This window comes from Micromys minutus (assembly GCF_963924665.1).
Source record: "Micromys minutus genome assembly, chromosome: 18".
In the NCBI taxonomy this organism is placed as follows: Eukaryota; Metazoa; Chordata; class Mammalia; order Rodentia; family Muridae; genus Micromys; species Micromys minutus.
In genome coordinates, this window is record NC_137953.1 from 13,497,765 (window position 1) to 13,521,783 (window position 24,019).

General features: G+C 46.7%; 1 protein-coding gene and 1 long non-coding RNA gene across 2 annotated transcripts; one reads left to right on the forward strand and one right to left on the reverse strand.

Moving 5' to 3' along the window:
* Positions 1-1,036: 1,036 nt before the first annotated feature.
* LOC308432539 lies at positions 1,037-19,009 on the reverse strand. Its single transcript, XR_013975417.1, has 3 exons — positions 18,887-19,009; positions 13,567-13,685; positions 1,037-1,158 (listed from the first exon to the last, which is right to left on the reverse strand). It is a non-coding gene; the product is annotated as an uncharacterized lncRNA (long non-coding RNA).
* Positions 18,842-23,479, forward strand: VAMP8 (vesicle associated membrane protein 8). The gene is made up of 3 exons (XM_080932319.1): positions 18,842-19,036; positions 20,981-21,139; positions 23,022-23,479. The coding sequence occupies exons 1-3, from the start codon at positions 19,034-19,036 to the stop codon at positions 23,163-23,165; spliced, it is 306 nt and encodes a 101-aa protein (XP_080788445.1). The 5' UTR covers positions 18,842-19,033; the 3' UTR covers positions 23,166-23,479.
* The last annotated feature ends 540 nt before the right edge of the window (positions 23,480-24,019 follow it).

Below are 24,019 nucleotides of genomic sequence, written 5' to 3' on the forward strand. Positions count from 1 at the left end.
TGGGACCTCACCATGGTCCAGGGTGGCTGGGTTGGCCACTCAGAACCTACTCCCCAATCTGCAGTCCCCTCTCTCCTCACAAGGCTCAAACTGCTCCACTTCTCTGCCCACCACCTACTTGCACGTTATGGTGTCTGCTGCTGGGGTGGGGGTGGCTTGGTGACATCCTTGGTGACATACTGCTGCAGTGTGGTAGCAAACAGGTGTCTACAGCCTGCCTCACAGCACTAAGTGGTGGTAGGCAGAGCTCCATGGTCTATGGCCTGCCTGTCTGTGCCTTTGGACAGAGAGCAGGTCTGTAGGCATTTTTCCTGCTCACATGATAGAGCCAGTCTCTTACTCCCTCCTCCCTAGATTAGATTAGATTTGGTTCTTGTGCATGGGTTGTCCTCCAAGCCAGGCATCACACATGCTAGGAAGAACAAAGGACTGCCTGCCCCTGACAGATGTAAGAACAACTCCACCAACAAAATTTTTCTGCCCGTTGCCAGGGTTACCCAAATCCTAGAGTGTATAGGCGAGCACTGTACCACTGAGCTACAACAGCAACTCTGAGGTTCTGAGATTTCTTTTTATTAACGTATATATTTGTGTCTGCACGCCATGTGTGTGCAGCTGCCCACAGAGTCCAGAAGAGGGCAGCAGATCCCCCACAGCTCGAGTTAAAATGGGTTGTGAGTCCTGGGATATGGTTCTAGGAACAGACCTGTGTCTTCCAAAGAGCTGCAAGCTGTTTTGGCAGCTGGGTGTCTCTCCTGCCCGTTTTAAAAAGCTTTGCATTGATACTATTTTTAAAGGAGTACCTAGGGATGGAGAGAAGAACTCGATTTAGAGAATGTATGGTCTTGCTCTTGTAGAGAAACTGAGTTTAGTTCCCAGGATCCCCATTAGGTTGGTCAGGACTGACCCCAGGAACTCCAGTCCCTGGGGAGTTCCAGACCTCTGGCCTCTGCAGGCACCTGAAATCATGTGCACATTACCTCACACAGACATATACACCTAACTAAAAATAATATAAAATAAATTTCAGAAAATATACCTCAATGCTAACTGTGGTGGTGCAAGCCTGTGATCCCCACCCTCAGATGGTGGAGGACAAGGTGGAGTGCCAGGAATTCAAGGTTCATCCAGTATGTGGAAAGTTCCAGACCAGCCTATCTAAAAACCAAACCGAAACAAAGAAACCAAAAACAACATTATATAGCATACACATACAGAAATGTGTGTTGATCTATTCAAATACAATTAAAAAGTTGTTCCATGTTAGGTAAATTACATCTGTAACTCAATAGATCACTGGTCTCACATGTGTGAAACCTTGTATTTAACCTATAAATTATTATGGGAAATTAATACATTTTTGACTCTACCATTAGGTCCTTAAGAGACAGGCCTCCTCGGAGTCAGACGCTTCTCTTTTTTTAAGATTTATGTATTTATTGTGTGTGAGTACACTGTCTCTCCCTTCAGACACACCAGAAGAGGGCATCAGATCCCATTACAGATGGTTGTGAGCCACCATGTGGTTGCTGGGAATTGAACTCAGGACCTCTGGGAAGAGCAACCACTGAGCCATCTTTCCAGCCCCGGAATCAGACACTTCGTGGCAAAGCTGGTGTGAAGTAAGATAGTCTTTCCCCGGTGCCCAGATAAAATCCTGGAACGATGGCTCATTGGTTAAAAGCCCTGGCTGATCTTCCAGAGGTTTGATTCCCAGCGCCCACATTACGTGGCTCACGCCTATCTATAACTCCAGTTTCAAAGGATCGGATGACTTCTGTTGCCCGTGTAGGCATCAGGCACACACATATGATATGAAGGCATGCATACACAGGTAAAACATTCATACACAGAAAAAAGTTTTAACTCTTGTAATTTAAAAGGTTTCAGCTTGACTTTTGAGCACACACTGAGACATGGCAAAGCCAAGTAAAAAGCACAGACTAAACCTCTGAAACCCACAGATGAGGAACTGGACTTTGAGCTGTTCTGTGGCATATGCCCAGTATTCCTCTGACACGGTGTCCTTCGAGTCCTGTTGATCTGGTTTTTTGACAAGCTATAATTACAGGACATGGTGATAGTTCATATCAAAGTATTATATCCTTTTTGATAATTCATTTCCCTGCAGGTTACCCCTTCTAATCACCTGAAGTTGCATTTATAACAAAATGCTAGGTAACAATGGTGCACACCTTTAGTCCCAGGACTTGAGAGACAGAGGCAGGAGGATCTCTGTGAGTTCGAGGCCAGCCTGGTTTGCAGAGTGAGTTCCAGGATAGTCAGGGCTACATAGAGAAATCCTATCTCAAAAAAAAAAAAAAAAAAAAAAAAAAAAAAAAAAAGTACCATTCAGGTATTCACAGTTATGGAAGCATTTGTCATGATATTTGTTTTAACTATTTTTTAAATGTGTGTGTGTGACATGTGTGTGCCCACAGATCCCATGAGGCTGGCTCACAGGCAGTTATCAGCTGCCAGTGTGGGTGCTGGGACCTGAACTTGGCTTCTGGAAGAACAGAAAGTGTGCTTAACTGCAGAGCTATGTCTCTCCACCCTCACTTTAACTATTTCTAAAGTTTTTGAATCTACTTGTCATGGTATCTGTTTTAACTGTTTTTTAGGTGTGTGTGTGTGTGTGAGTGTGTGTGTGTGTGACATCTACTTGATCACTGCTTTGTGACCCAAACCCAGATGACCCCCTAGAGACTGCAAGGATCTATAAGGCAGGCAGACAATTAAGTACACAGACTTTTTGAAGAATAGGTTCAGAGGCATGCCATGTGGTAAGACCTTAAGTGAGTATAACCTGAATTGTAGGTAAAGTGAACTTTAAATCACCATTCCTGTTTTAATCTTTTTATCTGGCTGTTCTCCTAGCAGACCTCATCCTCTACGGGATGTCCTATAGGTACCTGAACTCATATTTGCATGTGCATGCACACATACACACACACACACACACACACACACACAATTAAAAAGTAAAACAAGTCTTTGAAAAGTGGAATATGTGTACCTGAGCTAAGATGTTTGCAGAACAAACATAGTACTTGAGTTTGATCCCTCACACTGCTATAAAAACCAAGCCTGGTTCTGGAGCTTTGAGCCCCTGGTCCTGAAGGATGGAGAGAGACAGATGATAGTCAGGGCTCACAGAATCGAGCTAAGCAGTCAGTGGGTCCCGGCTCAAGAGATCAGGGGGAGGGCTGGAGAGATGAGCTCTTACTGCTGTTGCAGAAAACCAAGGTTTGGAGCAACCACGTGGAGGCTCACAGCCATCTATAACTCTAGTTCCAAGGCATCCTGTCACCCTCTTGTGGGCTCCCAGAGCACTGCATGCACATGGTGCAGACAGATGCAGGGAAAACGATCACATAAAACAGAGATAATAAATAGCCAAAGAGGATAACCCACACCTCTAATCTCTGCACTTGAGAGGAAAAGGCAGACGAATCTATGTGAGTTTTACGACAGCCTGGTCTACAAAATGAGATCCAGGACAGCCAGGGCTACATAGAGAAACCCTGTCTCAAAAGACCAAAATGATAACAATAAAACAATAATAAATCTTTTTAAGGTTCAGTCATGAGACATCAGCCAATAACCTCTGGGCTACACCTACATGCATGCATGTGCGCGCACACACACACACACACACACACACTGGGACAAGCTGAAGAACGGATCTGAGGTAGGAAAGCGTCCATCAAAGGAAGCAGAATTTCTCTAGCAGTGCCCAATCTTCTCGAAGTCTCCCAGTATTAGGGGCTCCTCGTGGTGACAGGATAAGTCTTATGCTCATAACTGATGTGTCAGGTGAATTCGTGTTAAGTTTATATCAGAGAATGGAAAATGCATTGTACAATACATATCAATAAAATAATTCCTGCTCTTGTTCTACAGAGAATAGAAATTAAACATGGACTGGAGAGATGGCTCAGCGGTTAAGAGCACTGACTGCTCTTCCAGAGGTCCTGAGTTCAATTCCCAGCAACTACACGGTGGCCCACAACCATCTATAATGGGATCTGATGTCCCCTTTTGGAGTGTCTGAAGAGAGCGACAGTATACTCATATTAATAAAATAAATAAATTTTTTAAAAAAAGAAATACATAAAAATGTTAAAAAAGAAGAAGAAATTAAACACGTTTAGTGTTCCAAAATCGAGCCTCAAAATATTTTGTAATTTTCATTCAAATTGTTAAGAGGCTTGATACTATTGGCTAATACGGCTCGAAATACATTTTGTCTTGGTTAGGTTTCTATTGCTGTGACTATGACCTAAAGCAGCTTGGGGGGAGGAGAGGCTTTTTTTTTAACTCGTTCATCAGTGAGCGACGTCAAGGTGGGAACACACGGCAAATTTAAATTGTGTATAATTTTAAAAATCACGGCCGCCTTTGCCCTTATGTTTTCCTTATGTGTTGCATTTTGTCCCTCCAGGCTTTCCTTATCTCCAAAAGTCACTGCCCCCCCTAACCCGGCTTCTCCTTCAACTTGCCCTTGCTGGAGGGCGGGAGCGGTCCACCAGCGTTGCTCCGGGAGGGGCGGAGCTACCACTGGAATCGGTGGATAAAACAGTCACACAGCAGGTTGTTGCTTTTTAACTTGCCTACTAGGCACAATTTCTGGGTACAGATAACTCCACCCCGGCCCGGAAAGGCGTGCCAAATATTACCAGGAATACTTTCACTGATTATTATTTTTTTTTTTTGGCCGGTCATATTTGGATCTAGCCTAGGTTCTGGGCTCTCCAAATAACGAAGGGCACAGACGCCCACTCCTAGCATGGGCCTCAAGTTAAACCTAACGCTGGCAGGCTCTCCTGTGAGTTCTACACCACCGCTGCCGTAGCACATCTTGAGGGCAGGACTGGTTGTAGGTGGAGGTTTGTGGCTGAGGTGGTGTCCAGGTTTCTCTTCCCGTAGCCCAGAGTACCTTCCTGTGCCAGCATGACTGGAATGGAGGGGTGAAGGCTCCAAACCCGCACCAGCTTGACCCTTGACCTCTCTACATTCAATGAGCTGTGTAGAAGGTGTTTTTTTTTTTTTTTTTTTTTTTTTTTGTCCTCAGCAATGGAGTCCCCACTGTCAATTTTCAGAGAGACCCTCTGCCTAGCATTTTCCTGCGTTGTTTAGAGATCTCCGCAAGAACTTCTTGGCCAACAGCCAATCAAATGTGACACGATCCTGCCACTGGGAGCCTTGTCCGGCTACAAAAGATCAACCCTCCTCTGTCTCCTGAGTGCTGGGATTAAAAGCATATGCCACCATATGTGGCAAAAAAAGTGGCAGTTTTTAAAACTGGGCATAGTTGCCTACGATAATAATCCTTGCACACGTAAGACAGAGGCAGGGGTGGTTGTTTCTGGTTCCACAAAAGCCAGGCCTACTTACAGAGTTTCAGGGCTGCCTCAGGAGACTCCGTCTCAAAAGTTCAAAACCAAGAAAATTAAAATGGTACTTCTAAAAACCGCAAGCTGCTTGTGGAGGCACATGACTTTTAAGAAGCGGAGGCAGGCAGACCTCTGTGGATTAGAGGACAGTCTGGTCTATGTCGCATGCTCCAGGCAACCAAGGAGACTTAGTGAGACCCTGTTTCAAACAAACAAGCGGAAAAAAAAGTCACAACCTGAGGTCTGTGGAGTTGGCTCAGTGGGATGCCCCAGGGCTGGAGTTTGGATTCACTAAACCCACGTAAAACCTAGAAGCCTCCGTATGCCTCTGTATACGTGAGCCTAAGGAGAATGGGAAATGCAAACCGGAGAATTCCTGGAAGCTTGCAGGGCCGGCTAAGCTGCCTAAGCAACAGTGAACTGCAAGAGACCCTGACAAATAAGATGGATAACAAGGAGCAGACTGTACACTGGCATGGGCGCACTCTCACACATACGAACAGGCACAGTCACAAACCTCATTGTAATCTGGCGAGCTGAGGGTGTAGCCCAGTTGGTAGGATGTTTGCTTCACGTGCATTCAACCCTGGGTTCAGTCCCCAGCCCTAGAGACAATAAGGTCTGGTGGGAACACACTTGTGATCCCAGGAGGTGGAGGCGGGAGAGCGATCTCGATCATCCTACTTAATGAAACAGCCTGGGATACATAATCCCCTATTTCTACAATAAATAAGGGCTCGGAGAGATGGCTCAGTGATTAAGAGCACATACTGCTCTTTCAGAGGACCAAAGTTCAATTCCCTCCACCCAAATTGGGCAGTTCCCAACTGCCTACTGTTGTAGCATATTTGATCACATTATGAACCCCAAGATTGTGTCATTTACTGGGAAAAAAAAATGCTTCTAGTTGTGGTGTGGTTCAGCCCTTAGCATCCAACTTTAATCTCTCTGGCTGGAGTGCAGACACGGCCTTGGTACACAGATTTAATCTCGAATGTTGAAGGTAAAGTTAGTTTGTAGAAGGAAGCAGCCGTGTTTGGAAGTGCTGTGTAAATGAATGACAGAAAAAGTGATGAACCAGAGAAAGATTTGACGGAGTAGGATGTGCCCAACTCTCACAAGAAGAGAGAAAAGGGAAGCTTCTTGAGGAAGCAGTGCAGAATGAGAGGAGGCAGTTTTACTCAGAGTTTTACAGAGACAGGTTGCAGAGAGAATAAGTTAGACACGGGTGAAGATGGAATGAACCAGAGAATGAGAAACCAGAAGATTAGAACAGATTGCCAAAGTCAGTATGAAGTCAGGCAGAGCAATTCTGTAAGAGACCGAAAGAAACGTCAGATTGAATCAGGAATTTGAGCCAGAACAGCTGAGTTGAACCAGCCACTCGGAGCTAGAAAGTGAGCTCATTCAGCAGTAAATCTCAGAAGCTGAAAACATTCTAGACCTAGATAAGATTATACAGAGGCTAGACTTAGATTAACAGACAATGGCAGTAAGCCTCAAAGACAGAGTTATATCAGAAAAATAAAAAATACTTTTATAGCCTATCACTCCAACTCTGATGCTTCTGGTCTCCATGTGCACCTGCATTCATGTGCACCTACACTCATGTGCACCTGCACTCATGTGCACCTACAGTCATGTGCACCTGCACTCATGTGCACCTACAGTCATGTGCACCTGCACTCATGTGCACCTGCACTCATGTGAACCTACAGTCATGTGCACCTGCACTCATGTGCACCTACAGTCATGTGCACCTACAGTCATATGCACCTGCACTCATGTGCACCTGCATTCATATGCACCTGCACTCATGTGCACCTGCATTCATATGCACCTGCACTCATGTGCACCTGCATTCATATGCACCTGCACTCATGTGCACCTGCATTCATATGCACCTGCACTCACGTGCACCTACAGTCATGTGCACCTGCACTCATGTGCACCTGCATTCATGTGCACCTGCATTCATGTGCACCTGAACTCATGTGCACATACTCCCCCAGATTAAAAATAAAATAAAGGGGACTGGAGAGACAGTTCAGCAGTTAAGAGCCATGATAACTCTTCCAAAGGGTTCAATTCCTAGCACCTACTTGGAAGCTCACAACCATCTGTAACTCTAGTTCTAGGATATCCAAGACCCACTTCTGGCTTCTATGGGCACCAGGCTCACGCATGGTATACAGACATACATTCAGGCAAAACATTCATATACATTTAAAAATCAAATAGGAGGGGCTGGAGAGATGGCTCGGAGGTTAAGAGCACTGACTGCTCTTCCAGAGGTCCTGAGTTCAAATCCCAGCAACCACATGGTGACTCATGACCATCTATAACACCTTCTTCTGGTGTGTCTGAAGACAGAGACAAAGTGTTCATACATAAAATAATAAATTAATATTTTTCAAAATCAATAGGGAGTGTGGAGCTATTTCTTATCAGTTAAGAGCACTTGCTTTTCTTTCAGAGGCCCCAAGTTTGAGTCCCAGCACCTATGTTGAGTGGTTCACAAACACTGTTATTTTTGATGCAGGGTGGTCCCATGCCTGGGCTCTGAGGGCATCCAATGCACACATACACAGAATTTAAAAGGAAGGAGGAAGGGAGAAAGAAACACAACTAGGCAGTTACTAGCATTTACTGCTCTACCAGAGGTTCAAGGGTTGGCTCCAACACCTGTCTTTGAAGCTCACAAACACCCAGCTCTAAGGGATCTGGTGCCCCCTTCTGGCCTCACAGCATCACAGTCACACAATTTAAAATCTCTAGGAAGGTTTGACCTTCTTAGAATGCACTATATAGATACAGAGCTGGCTGTGAGTTCGCAGTAATCCACCTGCATCTACCTCCAAAGCACTGGGCTTCAAGTGCCACCAGTCCTGCCACTAAAACAGCTTTAAATTTGTAATAAATAAATGTAAAATAAAAGTTTTTTCTCAAGCCAGGCATGTTGGTGCATACCTGTGATCCCAGTACTTGGGAGACAGAAGCAGGAGGCTAAAGAGGTCAAGCCATTCTTAGCCGAATAGAAAGTTTGAGGCCAGCCTCGACTACACTGTCTGTTAGCGTTCTGTCTAAGCTCCACCCACAGTTACCAGGCAACAGCTTGCCCGTCCTCAGTCTCTTGCTCTCTTATCTCTCTTGCCTTCTGCCCCTGCTCTCTCCCCATTCCCTTCCCACCTCTCTCTCCATGCGCTTATGGCCGGCTTCTACTCCTCTTCTTCTCTACTTTTCTTCTCTCTCTGTGTCTCTCTCTCTCTGCCCCTACTCACTTCCCTATGCCCATGTCCTTCAGGGGGAAGGGATACCTCAATATGGGCCCTGGAGGCGCCCCCTTCCCCCACACCTCACCACACCTCCATAGAACATATCCCCCTCTCTTTATCTTCTTATAAACACATCAGTCTCCAAAAAACATAAAATGGATGAATGAACAAACAAGTAAACAGCTGATTATTGCAAATACATGGCAGTGAGGAATACAATTGGATAGTGTTCCAGTTTGCTACCTCTGTTGTGCCAGGAAGTGTTTGTGAACCCCAAAAGACCACCAAAGAGCTGTTTCTGATGTAATCACATTAGGGTCTCTTTATTACAAACTTGAGTTTGGGTTTACTCACTGCCAGCCCACAGAATGGTCTCGTGAAGCGGCCCTGAACTCTCACTGGGACTCGGTTTTATAGGAAATGAAAGGGGGAGGGAGGTGTCCAGCCTGGTAAGTATCTAACTGAATGTCTATTGTAACCCGACAGGTGGGTGCTCTGAAGCAATATTGTACACAATCACAAATGGTCTGAAAGCACATGTGAAACCATCAGACTAATTGATTAACTGTTGCTAGGAAATAGCTAGGGAGGAACTCTGGCCAAGGACAAGCTGTGCGGTCCTTCCTGGTACATAGGTGCAGCCTGGGTTCTGCTGCAGATCAACTTCTTAGGCTTCCCCCCCGCAAGATGGAGGCTGGTGCCAAGATGGAGTAGGTTTGGCTTCTCACCTCCATCTTCCTTCCCACTAAGTCACCAGCCTCAGTGCAAATGTCAACATGGCTAGAAGGACAAATATCTCAGTGTTATTGTAGCTGTAGCCCTTGAAGTCTGCAGGAGTTCTGAGCCACACTGAGCTCCACTGCCGGCAGATGGAGACATAAAAGCGGGGGTCACTGGGGCCAGATGTGTTTGGCAGCTGGACTCACTAGGCCCATAGTGCTCCTGCTGTTGAGGACATGTCCACGGCAAGGTTATCCTAACAGGCAAGGCGGGCCATGCCACATTGGAAGCTACAGACCTATAAGAGATGGTTCTCTCGATCACTATCAAACTGTGGCCCAGCAGGCAAAACATCCCTACACAGAAAACAACAAATAAAAACCTGTGGCTCAAAGAGAGGCTGAGCAGCTTGGGAAGTTTGTGTTGACTCTTGCTGAACCATCCACAGTGATGGTTCTGGGCCATGGAGCTCAGTGGTTAAGTACTGGCCTCGCATGCAGGAGGCCATGAGTTTGATCTTCGGAAGTACCCAACCCCCAAGGTTAATTCCATCAAGTTTAACATTCTGGTCCATTACATACAAGTGGCTTCCTCCTGTAATCCCAGCACTTGGCAGGTAGAGGCAGGAGGGTAAGGAGTTCAAGGCCATTCTTGGCTATATGCTGAATTGGAAACCGACCTGGAGCAGATGAGTCTCTGTCTAAAAGAGGAAGTAGGGAGGGGGAGGGAAGAACAGAAGCAATACCGACAGAAGGGAGGGCTGGAAAGTGGAGTTAAGTACTGGAAGTGTGCACTTAGCAAACATGAAGTCCTGGGTTCAATCCACAAGCGTAGTTATAATAATAATAACTGTGCTGGTGTGACTAAGAATGGCCCCCAGAGGCTCATGTACTTGAATATTGGTTCCCAGTTGGTGATCTGTTGGGAAGGATTAGGAGGTGTGTCCCTGCTGCAGGCGGGTTCAAGAGCCCAGGCCAGGCCCAGTGTCTTTGCCTGATGCTTGCAGATCAGGATGTACAGCACTTCTCCCGGACCAGGGCTGCCACCATGTGGACTCCCCCATGGTGATAAGCCTCTGAAGCTGCAAGCGGTCTCCCAGTTAAATGCTTTCCTGTATAAGTTTTGCAGGGGTCATGATGTCTTTTCTCAACAATAGAACACAGGTTAAGACAATAACAGAGGCTGGCAGAATGGTTCAGTAATTCAAGCCCAGACCTGAGTTTTATCCTTGGGACCCACTTGGTGGAAGGAAATAATCAACTCCTGCAAGTTGTTCTCTGACCTCCACTCAAGCACACGTGCGTGCGCGTGCGCACTCGCACACACACGCACACACACGCACATAAAAATATAAAAACATAATTATATGGAAATACTAGGCAACTTCTGTAACCATCTAATAGGAGTGAAAATATTCTTCTTGGACCCCTCCTGAGGCTATCAAATTATTGAGTTCAAAGAATTAAGATTTCCCCAGGATTCCCGTGCTCGAGTAAGGGAAAGGCTGGCGTCTGGTGTCTGGCAGAGGAAGAAAGTGTCCCCACTGCCTCCCGGGGGGATTTCACAGATTCTGACTTATCAGACCTCACTGCAGGCCAGACTTGAGCAGAGGCAGAGGAGGGCCTGTGTTGACCGAGATTGTTTAGTTATGCAAGCCTCTTGCTTTCTACCTGAATCTAAATCTCAAGTCAGTTCCCTAACAATGAACTTGGGGGTCACTGGCCTCTTTATTTGCTCTGTCCAAAACAGGGAATCAACCTCCTTTTTCTGTTTCTATGACTTGTCACGTTAATTGGTATATTGGGGATAGGTGGACAAGCCTAGCTTGTTGGGGCTTTTTAGAATCCAGATTTTAACCCTAAGAACTCTAATAGTACCCCTATTGTGATGTAGAAAGTCATAAATATGAAATAAATTCTATGGGAGCTATGGGGGGAAGTGAATTAGGACCAGAAAAACCCAGGGATTTTGTGTTTGTTTTGAACTTGAGCTGATGGCATAGCTCAGCTGCTAAAGTGCTTTCCTGGCGTGCACAAGGCTCTGACTTAGACAACAACCAAAAAAAAAAAAAAAAAAAAAAAAAAATGTGGAATATACTTGTAGTTTCCGGATGGGGAGATGGAGACAGGCCACTCTGTGGAGTTTACTGGCCAGCTAATGCAGTCTATTTGGTGAAGTCCAATCCGTGACAGTGGCAGTGCCCTTAATCCCAGCACTAGGGAGGCAAAGCAGGTAGAAATCTGAGTTCAAGGCCAGCCTTGTCTACACAGAGAGTTCCAGGACAGCCAGGGCTACATGGAAAAACCCTGTCTCGAAAAACCAGAAGGAAAAAAAAAGGGTATGTTGTTCGAGAGTGATCATACCCAGACTGTTCTCTGACCTTGACTTCCAAATGCCACACACATACACACACACACACACACACACACCAGTAGCATTTAAGCTACTTTTAAAACGTAAGTACACTTTTAGGTTGGAGAGATGGCGCTGAGGTTAAGAGCACTGGCTGCTCTTCCAGAGAATCTGGTTCAAGTCCCAGCACCTACATGGCAGCTCACAACTGTCAACACCTCCAGTCCTAGGGGATCCCAGTACCTCTCTGGCCTCGGTGACTTCAGCCACATAGGGCACAGACATACATACAGGCAAGACACCAAATAAAAAACAAATGGGAAAATGACCTTAAAGTTAAGTATAGCTTCCTTTGAGAAATCAAAAGTTCTGGGTGATCAGTGGCAATGCTCACCTGGAGCTTTCTGGACACAAGAAATACATCTGTCTTTAAAAAAAAAAAAAAATGCCCTGAAACAAACAATTAGCTGTGCTAAGTCAGCAGCTCTCTGCCGGTGGCATGATTTGATTTTGTTCCTGGAGTTGTTAGTCTCCAGCGTAACCCGTCATGACTCACACACAAAGCCTTCAGCATTATGTCTCATGAAATAGTCCAAAGGTTGGGCAATAAATTTCTCCATAGGTCTTTCTAATAATAAAAGTGTCACTCTTGTCTGCATTGTGGAGGAAAAAGAAAGAAAGAAAAAACAAAACAACAAACAAACTTATTCATCTCTAACATCCAAAACATTGACTGTGTAGCTTTAAGGCTCTGAGAACTGGGATTGAGAATGTGTGCCACTAACTCTTGCGTGTTTGCTCTTTTTCCTTTGAGATGGGTTTTTCTATGTTCCACAGGCTGACGGCAGCTCCCCAAGCCGCTGGGATGGCAGGTGCCGCTCACCAGCCACTTAGAGCAACTAAGATTTTCTAAAGTCGACTTGGGAGGCTGCAAGAGGCCTGCACTCAGACCTGCTAAAGGTTAAACCGCAGAATGTTCCAGTAGGCTTGGGTAAACACTTGAGGTCAGTATCTGCTAGCCTTCGACATTTCTCAGCAGGAGCACCTTCAATAATTACCAGGAAGGTTTTCGATGCAGGATGTCAGCCCAGGCAACGCTGCCTCCAAAAGCTACCCTGGAGCAAAGCAAGCCCCTCCTTTTGCCTTCTGCACCTTTCCTTTTTTTAGGGTGCTCTGATTCAGTGTGTCTAAACTGCTCCCAGATAAAAAGCTGCTTCCATTGGATTCTGTGTTTTGTGGGGGGTTTGTGTTCAGTTCGGTTTTGGTTTGGTTTGGATTCTAAAGATTATCTTAGTATGTAGCTTTGGAGGCCAGGAGCAAATCTAGGTGTGGTGCCCCATGTCTGTAAACCAAGGACTGGCAAGGTTGAGGCAGGAGGATTATCAAAAATTTAAGGCTAACTAAGATTACAAAACAAAACACTCTCTTAAGTAACGGTAATTTGTGTGTGTGTGTGTGTGTGTGTGTGTGTGTGTGTGTGTGTGTGTGTGTGTGTGTAAGTCTTGGAGAAGCAGAAAGTGTGCGCAGCTGTGTGCACGCATATGCTGAATGATGAATGGGTGCTGTTTAAACGGAAACTGGTGGAGATCAGGAAGGAAGAAGTGAATTTAATTCTGTGGGGATTTCCAGTCATAGAGAAATATGAGAAGAATTTCCACAGGCCCGAGGAATGAAGCCATTAAGCAAAAATGGGTGCTTGGGGGACGGGCATGGGGAGGGCTGAGAAGGCTGCGTCCTGAAAGCCTGGGAGAAGGACGGACACCTGGAATGCCCGCATGGGAAGCCTGGCTGTAACCCGGAGGCAAGGTGAATTTACTCACGCGTGTTTGGGAATACAATAAGCACGTCCTGAAGGAAGGATGGGGCCAGAAAGGCGAGTCTGGAAACGCATGGGTCGAGAGAAGAGACTGTGCGTGCACCCACTGGGAAGCTGGAGCTGCTGGAAGGAAACATTATAAACATTATAAAATGAATGACGATGTGGAGCACCCCCAGCGGTGGTGCTGGGACCAAACCAGGACCTGCTCACAGAACTACAGCCAAGCCCTGGCTTTTATGCCTGCTTCATTTTATTGTTGGATATTGGCTCACACGGTAGCCCAGGCTAGCTCTCTTGCCTTACCACACCACCCTTCAATCCTGGCTTTACAGGCATGATGCCTGGCATCAACTTCCTTGTTTATAATGTTGTTTAAAATTTTGTCCTCAAGACAGTTTTATTTTTAAATGACGAGCAAAAGAACAGGGCTATCCTAGAAAGTAGCACAACAGAAGAAACATGTAAAGTACACAGACAGTCCCAGATCCACTGAGCCACCATGTTTTTACTGAACAAAGGGCCTTCCTGCACCACAATCAGTGGGGGATGGGATGGTTGGGCTCGTAGCTTGTCATCCAAAGGAGGTGATGCTTTTCGTTTCTCCCCAAACCTAACATCTAGACTGAAGCACAGTTGTTTGATTGAAATTGTGAGACAAGGGGCTGGAGAGATGGCTCAACGGTTAAGAACACTGACTGCTCTTCCAGAGGTCCTGAGTTCAAATCCCAGCAAACCATCTGTAATGGGATCTGATGCCCTCTTCCGGTGTGTCTGAAGAGAGCGACAGTGTAACCACATACATGAAATAAATCTTTTTAAAAAAGAAAAAAGAAAGAAAGAAATTGTGAGACAATCTTTAGCTCAATCTAGCCTGGAACTCACTATATAGCCCAGGCTGGCCTCCAACTCAAAGTGATCCATTCTTTGTGTCGATCGATTACAAGAGTTAAAAGCACGAACCATTACGCCCAAGTTCTCTTTGTCCATTTTAGAGATGAAGTCCTGGCATGTAACCCAGCCAGCCTGAAACTAGCTGCCTCTTCAGACTGCAATATTCCCCCTTCCTAGTTCCTCATTCCATTTTCTCTCCCTTTTTTTTTTCTTGTGTTTTTTTTTCCTCTCTTTTATTTTTGTTTTGTTTTTGAGATAGATTCTGGCTATAGCTGTGTAGCCCGGGGTGGCCTTGAACTCCTGATTGTTTTGCCTCTGCTTCCCAAGTACTGAGAGTATGGGAATGTGGTGCTAGGCCTGACTTTGTTTTATTGCCTTTTTGTTTTTGAGACTTTGTTAGCCAAGGCTGGCCTCAATCTCACTATGTAGTCCAGGCTAGCTTCAAGCTCACAGGAAGTAATCCATCCCCCTGCTTGGCTTTCAGGCGCTGCGATTACAGGAGTGAGCCATGTGCTTGGCACGAAATGTGATTTTGCTCGTAGCCTGTATTCTCATTGCTGTTTGTGGGACCAGAACATGAAAGCTCCAAAAGGAAAGTCGCCCAAGGCTGCCCAGCCTAGCACATCAGGAGATCCCAAGTCTTCCCATTCATTAGACACGGAGAGCATCCTGCCATGCTTACTGCCAGCATACAGCCAGCCTTCTCCCTCATTCCTTCGGGTTACTGTAACTCAAGGGTGTAAGGTACCGTGAGCCTGTGAGCCCAGCCCCAGTGAGCTGAAGACAACAGGATTCTCAGAAAGTGAACCCCATGCCAGTCTGGGCTATGTGAGACCTTGTCTCAAGGGGGCGGGGTGGGGGATATCACGCGTTAACAACCCAGGCTTAGGAAAGTTACTGAGCTTTTCGTTTCTTCTGAAGTTCGAGAAACAAAAACCTCACAGAAAAACGATCTGAATGGGTAACACCCAGCCCAGAGTCTGAAGAGTTAGTCCTTAGCAAAGAAAGGAAAGGAGGAAATGGGGGAAGGAAAAAGGAAAGAGGGGAGGGAGGGACAAAAGGTGGAAGAGAGGGAGGGAAGAAAAGAAACAGCTGGGCATTTTGGCTCCCACCTGTAATCCCCAAGTTTAGAATCTGAGGAGGAAGATCTTTGTGAGTTTGAGCCAGCCTGGACTATATATGTCATGTTCCAGGCCACCTGAGCGACATTATGAGATCTGTCTCAAAAAATAAAATAAAATAAAATAAAATAAAATAAAAATCCAAAGAGAAGGCTGGACAAGTTGCTTAGCAGTTGAGAGTACAAACTGCCTTTGCAGAAAAACCTAAGTTCAGTAGTCCACAGGAGAGTCCGGGGACTCACAACAGTCCCAGGATTCCAACACCTTTAAGTCCTTGAAAGTAGCTGAAAAATGAGACAAGGGATATGGCTCCACGGCAGATTCTTGCCTAACGTGCACAAACGCCTGGGTTCAATTCCCAGCACCCATCTCCAAAGAAAAAAGAGTAAAGTTTTGACTAGTTGTGTGGTTTAAATTTTTCTAGCAGTCAGACTAAGACCATAAGAGAGGCTGGAGGCGTGCTGTGCTGTCCTAGAGAAGGTAGAGCGCTCATCCGGCACTGTAGGAAGCTTGGACTCTAACCCCAGCGCCCTAGGAAAGGAGATGTGGTTGTTGGTTGACTGACGGACTGATGCACTGGAGACACAGTCTGGCCCGAGGTCGTGTGCGATTGCCTCAGATTCCTGAGTTCTGGGATTACAGGTGTGGAGCACCACACAAGGTATAAAATACTCATGGTATTTATGGATGTAGCATCCTTCTTTTCATTCTAAGTTGCTGCTTAAACTTGGCATGCATTTTACAGCCTCCGTTCTCACTAGCCACCGTGACAGCTCAGTGACCACATTTAGTCAGCACTGTATTGGGCAGCACAAGCCTTTGAGGGTGGACGGTCTTGGGCCAGAACCCTGGGCTCTGGACATTCAAGGCAAATACTGTTGCTACTGAGAGAGCCACTGACACATTGTGATTGTCCGTCTGTCTGTCTGTCTGTCCATCTGTTCCACATAGTCTTACCTGTCCTGTATCTCACAGAGATCTCCCTGCCTCTGCCTCCCAAGGGATTAAAGGCATTCATCACCACACCTGGCCCAGGCAGGTTCCATCTTATAGACTTCCTTGTGGTTTAAGATGAATCTTTTAAAATACATAGTATTTGTACAAATACTTTTACAGGCTGGAGAGATGGCTCAGTGGTTAAGAGTACTGACTGCTCTTCTGATGGTCCTGAGTTCAATTCCCAGCAACCACATGGTGGCTCACAACCATCTGTGATGAAATCCGACACTCTCTTCTGGTGTGTCTGAAGACAACTACAGTGTACTCATATATAATAAATAAATAAATAAATAAATAAATAAATAAATAAATAAATAAATAAATCTTTAAAAATACTTTACTATTAAAAATGTTTAATTTAATTTTTTATTTTTTTCTTTTTCTTTTTCTTTTTTTCTTTTCTTTCTTTTTTTCTTTCTTTCTTTTTTTTTGACAAAGTCTTACCACATAACCCTGGCTGGCTTGGAACTGGATAAGTAAACCGGGCTGACCTCAGACTCCACTTGCCTGTACCTGTTATTTTGTTAAGTTTGTATGTCTGTTTGGCTATATGAATACAGGGTGTGCTGGGGCCAGAAGAGGGCACCAAATACCCTAGAGCTAGAGTTACAGTTGCCTGACCAGGGTGCTGGGAATCAATTTGGGTTCTGAAGGGATCGATGGGCCATCTCTCTAGGACCCATTTCTTTGTGACCCCTTGAGCCCTGCCACTTGATCAGCAGGATGGTAAGGAGCTCATTTAGAACTGATACTCTCAAGGTCTCTTGGCCTTTTGCCTAAGATCAAGTGTAGTAGAGCAGACATGCTCTGTCGTGAGTCGTGATCTCATTCCTGTTTATTCTAGATCTTTCTTTCTTTCTTTCTTTTTTTTTTTTTTTTTTTTTTTTTTGCTTTATAGAAAAGGAAAGGGGTTGTGCGGTTTTAAGGTGTCACTAGGGGACGGGAGAGAGAGAGTTGAGCAGCTAAGAGCATCTGCTACTCTTACAGAAGGTCCAGCTCCCAGCACCCACATTAGGCAGCTCACAACTGCCTGTAACTCACCAGAGAACCTGACCTCTCTGCCCTCAGGCACGCACACGCACACACAAAATGCATACACACACACATAATTAAAAATAATGATAAATCTTAGAAGATTTTTTAAGTGTTTCCTAGGTGCTTTAACTTGTTTCTGTAAAACTAAACTGGCAGTGTTTATAGATTTAGCCCCTCCCTGAGTCCCTGTGCATGCACAAGGAAAAACCACAAAAGCGTCTCAAAATGATTCCGGGGTTCTAAATTTATTATAGCCAAAAAAAAAAAAAAAAAAAAAAAAAAAAAAAAAAAAAAAATTCCTATTTGTTGGAGGAGCTAAGATTTCCTCCTTGACGATGTTATTTATTCTGGGGTGGGAAAGAATGTCTGGTCTCTTGGTGCCCTGTTATTGTTCTGTCTTGACAAACTCCATCCGGAGAAGAGCAGATTTTCTCTGGAGGAAAGCCATGTGTGGTGGAAAAACCCTTTACCCTTAGGCCCCCTCCTAATCCATCTGACCACTGACCAGGGTCACCAACCCCCACGGTGACCTTTGGAAGGAAATGTAGGACCGCTGAACTCCAGAAGGAAAGGAGGGGCTGGTGACTGAGGCATTTCTCCAACTGTCTTCTGTCCTGTGACAAGGCCAAGGTGCCCTGTCCCTGTTGTTTCTATTCCTCGCATTGTCTGAGGTCAGCCTCAGCCCTGAAGAACCCCGAAGAGGAGGGCAAAGATTCACCAGGGCCAACTTGGAACTTGCGTGGAAATTTGAAAGACTTTAATTATATGTATGTGTGTGCAATGTGTGTTCACATATCCACAGAGGCCAGAAGGGGGCATCCGGATCCCCTAACGCTGCAGATACAGGTGTTTCTGAGCAGCCAGGTGTGGGTGCAAGGACCCGAATTTAGGTCTCTGCAAAAGCAGCAGGTGATCTCAACTGCTGACCCATCTCTCCAACCCCGATTTCTGGGGATTTTAGTGCTCTCTTCTCATCCAGGATGACCTTCGGGGACAAAGGTTGCCCCGCAAGGTATTTTTACCTGTACATTCGTTTCTATCTAAATAAGGCTAATTTAAGTCACTGAAACACTAGAATCACTCCTCTGAAGCATACAAAGAAGCTTCGGAAAACTTAGGAGGGCGGTTGATCCTCCTTTTCTCCCTCTCGACAATTTAGAGGCTATCCCCTTCCCCGCCCCCACCCCCTGCCCTGTTGCTTAAGCTTTTGTTTGGGAGGAGACTTGGAGGAGGGCGGCAGAGGGCGGCCGCCTACCTGGAGAAACCTGCACTTACGTGAGGCAGGAGCCGGAGAGGCTGGAGTCGCGGGATGGGCAGGAGGCGGGCAGAAAGTTGGAGTAAGCAGGAAGTGAAGCTGTGGCTGCCTTGGGTGGAAACTGACTAGGCGAAGTTCTGCTTTGAGAGGCCCAAGTGCTCCGAGACATGGTGAGTGACGCGGGGACTAAGAAAGAGAGGTTTAGAGGCGCTGCTGGAGGGGGATCGGGCCTGGGGGTTGTCTGTGTCGAGATAGGTAAGTTGGCGGCAGAGGGCTGGCCGGGTTGGGCCGGCGCTGCCTGTCTCCTTACTTTTGACAACTTGTCTACAAATAGCTCCGCACTCCGGGCCAGGGGTTCCTGACACTTCTCCACCTCCTTCCTCTCATGACCTCGGTGCTCGATCGGATCAGGGTTTCGGTGGGGGTTGGGGGACCCAAATTCCAAGCCGAGCTGCTGCGCCGCGCCCTCCCCCTCCTCCGCCTCCTCCAGCTGGGCCTGAGCCCGGTGTTGTGACATTACCGGGCCACAAGCGCTCCTGCTCTTTGGGGCTCAGATTCCAACCCAGCGGACTGGAGTTCTCCCCCTTAGCCTCGCACTGTATCTTTGCAGACACCCAGAGGATCTGTCTGGCCACCAAAAGCAACCCCCTTCTCTAGAAACATTAGCAACAGTGCCAAGGGTTTATAAAGCAGCCAGATGGCGGTTCTCCCTGATAATCTAGCTTCAGCCCACACCCACGGCCTATACCTGAGCCCCCCTGGGTCCCTAAGGGAGGAGTCAGGCCTTTTCCCTCCTTGTTCAAAAGCCTTATCTGGAGGCCTCCTGGGTAGAGAGACCGAAGCAGGAAGGACTTGTATGAATATCTACATTAAGCAGGCGGTGGTGTGCGGCCTACTTGAAGCAGAAGTGTGCTGCCCAATGTCACATGATGCCTTCTGGGGGCTACATCCTCTGAACCCAGGTTACATTGCCCCGCAGGCTGGAAGCAGAATTCACCAACAGATGTCTGGAGAGGCATTTGGGTTGGGCCAGGCGAGAGTGCTCTGCTGACCAGCTCTCAGAGCTTTAGAGAGAGCACACTAGGATTGGGAAGAGGGAGGCTGTAGGGACCAGGTACTTGGCTGTGCTCTGCTCAGGAAACCGGAAACGCCAGCTGTTTCCTCCTTGACCTTCTTTGTGGGAGTCAAAATAGGGGCACTTGTGGGCTGCTTTTTCCTTGTAAACCTGAAAACCCCCAAAAAGAAGGTGAATGACAGCCCAGAGTCAAATCTCATCTTCGGGACTTAGAATATGCACTTCCATGGCAACCAAGATGGGCTGGACAGGTAAAGGTGTTTGCAGAGCAAGCCTGCCTGAATTCAATATCCCCCTCGCTCCTGTCTGTCCAACTGTAACCTCCACGTGTGTGCTGTGGCATACGTGTATGTTCCCCAACCCACACCTACTGATAGTGTGTGCACAGTCGTGTGTATACACACACAAACACACACACTGCACTTACGCCCCACTAAGGATTCAGTTGATAGTTTGCCTGGCAGGCATGGAACTCTGGGTTTGATTCCCCAGCGTCTCATAAAACAGGGGTGATGGCGCACACCTGTAATCTCAGCACAGGGTAAGTCGAGGCAGGATGCTCAAGATCAGATGTTCAAGGTCATCCTAATTAGGAAGTTTGAGGCCTGCCTAGGTTATGTGAGACCTGTCTCAAATAAGTAAGTAAATTAATAAATCTGGGGTGGGGGGGTGACTCAGTGGGCAAAGTGCTTGCCACATACCAGGGAGATTTGAGTCGGGTCCCTAGACCCGTTTAGAAGAAAAAAAAAATCCGGGTGTGGTGGCTTCCAGCACTAGGATGGCAGCGAAGGCTGATCCCTGAGGCTTTCTGTCCACCCTAATCTCAGAGCCCCAGGCCAAGAGGAGACCCAGCCTCTGGAAGAAAAAAAAAATACCTGACCGCCTGAGGCAGATCTGGGACAGACGGGTGCGTGCATCCACGTGAACATTCTTCCTGTAAACTACTGAAGCTTTAGAAATGGCTAAAACCTACTGTAGTCCTTCCAACTACTTCTGGCCTCTGCTGGCCAGCCTAATTAACCCCTGTATTGACATCCAGGAGGAGTCCTGTGGGAGCGCCGGGAATGACCGAGTTAGGAACCTGCAGAGCGAGGTGGAGGGAGTCAAGAATATTATGACCCAGAATGTGGAGCGGATCTTGGCCCGAGGAGAGAACCTGGACCATCTCCGAAACAAGACAGAGGACTTGGAAGCCACGGTGAGATTGGGAAAAAACTAGGAGGGGGAGAGATCTCGTGTTGGGGGGAGAAGTTTGGGGGGGGGAAGGCTAAGTGGACTCATGTCTACTGCCCTTTTGCCTATGCAGGAGATTGTTGAGTTTCTACCTTTGGCTTCTTGCTACTCTGCTGGTTGGTAGAGAGCCCAGTGGGCTTGGGTGAGGGGTCCACCCACAGAGCCATTACGGAGATGGTTCAGTCAACCGCAGCATTCCCAAGCTTCTTTGGGGTGTGAAACTGATTTTTCTTTTAAGGCTTGTCCTGGGCAACCCTTTGCAGTTGTTGCCCCCAAGGCAAAACTATGAGTTCTAGGCAGCCCTCGGCCTTTCGGCGTGCTCCGGGTGTTATTAGGGCTGGAGTGGGGGAGCGTCTTGCTGAGTCAGCTTTAAAACACAGCTGGGAAGAGCAATGAAGCTCTTGAATCCCAGGATCCCCCTGCCAGCAAAGGTCAGAATAATATCTCCTCCCCGCCACATCTTGCTTAGACCTTCTCCTCTTTGCAGCCATGGGCTGAGGCCAAGCTGCTCAGGGTGGAAGAAAGTCCAACACAAACCAAGGCTGGGGCCTCAGTTTTGATGTGCTATAGATGGCTTTCTGGGTCCAGTGTGTAATCTTGGCAGCTGGTGCAGTTTGTGGACACTTAGTGTCTGGAAGAAAACTTGGGGGAGCAGGAGGCTTTTTGTTTTTACTTTTCCAAACTTCTGTAGAAGCTCTATTTCTACAGAAGCTAGAAGAGAAAGTATTAAAGAGCCAGAAGATACATCCATCTGGAGCACATTTCTGCACCCCTCAGCCTGTGGGGGGCCAGATTTCTCTGCCCGTCAAACATACTCAGATTGTGGGCATATATATGTAAAGGCCAGGGCAAGGGCAAGATAAAGAAGGGAGACCGAACTTAAGGCTCAGATAATACTTCATTAGAATTCATGAAGCCCTCCCTGGGTTCAGTCCCTGACGCTAAATAAATAGGGTCTTGTGGCACATGCCCGTAATCCCAGCTCTTCAGAGGTAGAGGCAAAAAGATCAGAAGTTCAAAGCCAGGCCATTGAGATGGTTCAAAAGGTACAGGGCACTTGGTGGCAAGCCTAAGGATTTGAGTTCCATTTGTGGGATTCATACAGTCGGTAGGAGAGACTTGATTCCTACAAAATGGCCTCTGAACTCCACTATGGCCTGTGCACACCACACACATAAACAAATAAATAAAAATAATTTTTAAAAGTTCAAGGTCATCCTTTTCCGTGAGGAGCGGAAGCCAGTCTTTGCTGTATGAGATCCTGACTAGAAAGAAAAAGAAAAGGAAGGGACCCTGCCGTGGTCAGAGGGAAGTCTTATGAGCTCAGGAATTCTAAAGCAGAACTTGGCTTACACATTGTTGTGGAAAGGCATTTGTCAAGCGGCCAGGACAGACAGATCTCTGAAGTTCCTGGCCAGCCCCGGATACATAGTGAGATCCTGTCTCAGAGGTAAAACAAACAAGAAACACCAGAGAGATAGTTCAGGGGGTGAAGACTTTGGTCAGCAAACCTGGTTACCTGAGTTCGATCCCCCGGATACACAGAATAGAAAGAACCAGCTCCTGCACCACATGGACAGTGTGACGCATGAGGCCACACACAGAGGCACAAATAAATGTTATAAAATATTTTTAAAACCCTTTCCATTCCTACTGTAAGAGGAAAGGATTATTTACTTGTTTTATTTTTGAAGCAGTGGTTCTCCAGCCCCAGTGCCTTTTTATTTTTTCTTCCCAGTTTCAGTTTATAGTGTAAACATCTACACTGTGGCGTGTGGGTGTCCATCTAGACTCTTATTGTGAGGGCTGGAGCCACTGCGTCACTACTTTATCTTATCCCCCAACAGTCTGAACACTTCAAGACAACGTCCCAGAAGGTGGCCCGGAAGTTCTGGTGGAAGAATGTGAAGATGATTGTCATCATCTGTGTGATTGTTCTTATCATCGTCATCCTCATCATACTCTTCGCTACTGGCACCATCCCCACCTAAGAGCCCCTTCCACCCCGCCCTACTCTTCAGGGGTGACCCTCCCTCATGTGTGCCAAGAGGGGCCCTCTCCTGCCCTCCTCCCCAGGAGTGCTGCTCGGTCCCTGGGAGGGCCTTCTGTTGCATCATATCCCCCGGAAGCTCCTTGGTCCCCTGGGAGGAGACAACTGGACTGCGGCTGCATCTCACGGTCCTGAGAGTGGGTGAGAGAGACCCAGAGGACCCTGTGTGTGGCTGGAAACTGCTGGTGGCTGGTGGGTAATAAAGACCTCTTGGGATCCTTAAGTGTATGGGACACTTTCCTCCTGTGTCTTTCCATCTTGGCCTTTCTGTCGCTTTCTTCCTGAGGATCCCTTCCAGACTGGTTCCTCCCAATCTAGAACCAAGACAGCACAAAGACAGAAAAGCACAGGCTTATAGAGGTAAGACGGCAGCTCAGAGGCCTTGCACACCTGGATTACAAATGCCAATCACTATACCCAGCTAGAATCGGTAATTCTGTCTACCTTTAAAAAGACTTACTTTTTTTTTTTTTCTTAAGAATGACTATGGGGCTGGAGAGATGGCTCAAGAGGTTAAGAGCACTGGCTGCTCTTCCAGAGGTTCTCAGATCAATTCCCAGCAACCACATGGTGATTCACAACCATCTGTAATGGGACCTGATGCCTCTTCTGGTGTGTCTGAAGACAGCTACAGTGTACTTATCTACATCTAAAAAATAAATAAATAATAAAGAGATTTTGTTTTTAAGTATGAGTATATAAATTAAGAGCTTGCAGAGACCAGAAGAAGATGCTGGTTCCTCTGGAATTGGAGTTACAAGCCCAACATGGGTGCTTGGAACCAAACTTGGGTCC

What these genes read in the sequence shown, in the direction of transcription:
- VAMP8 (XM_080932319.1), top strand. An exon ending in CAGAGGACTTGGAAGCCACG is followed by an intron (nt 21,140 to 23,021) that starts GTGAGATTGGGA and finishes ATCCCCCAACAG; the next exon opens with TCTGAACACTTCAAGACAAC.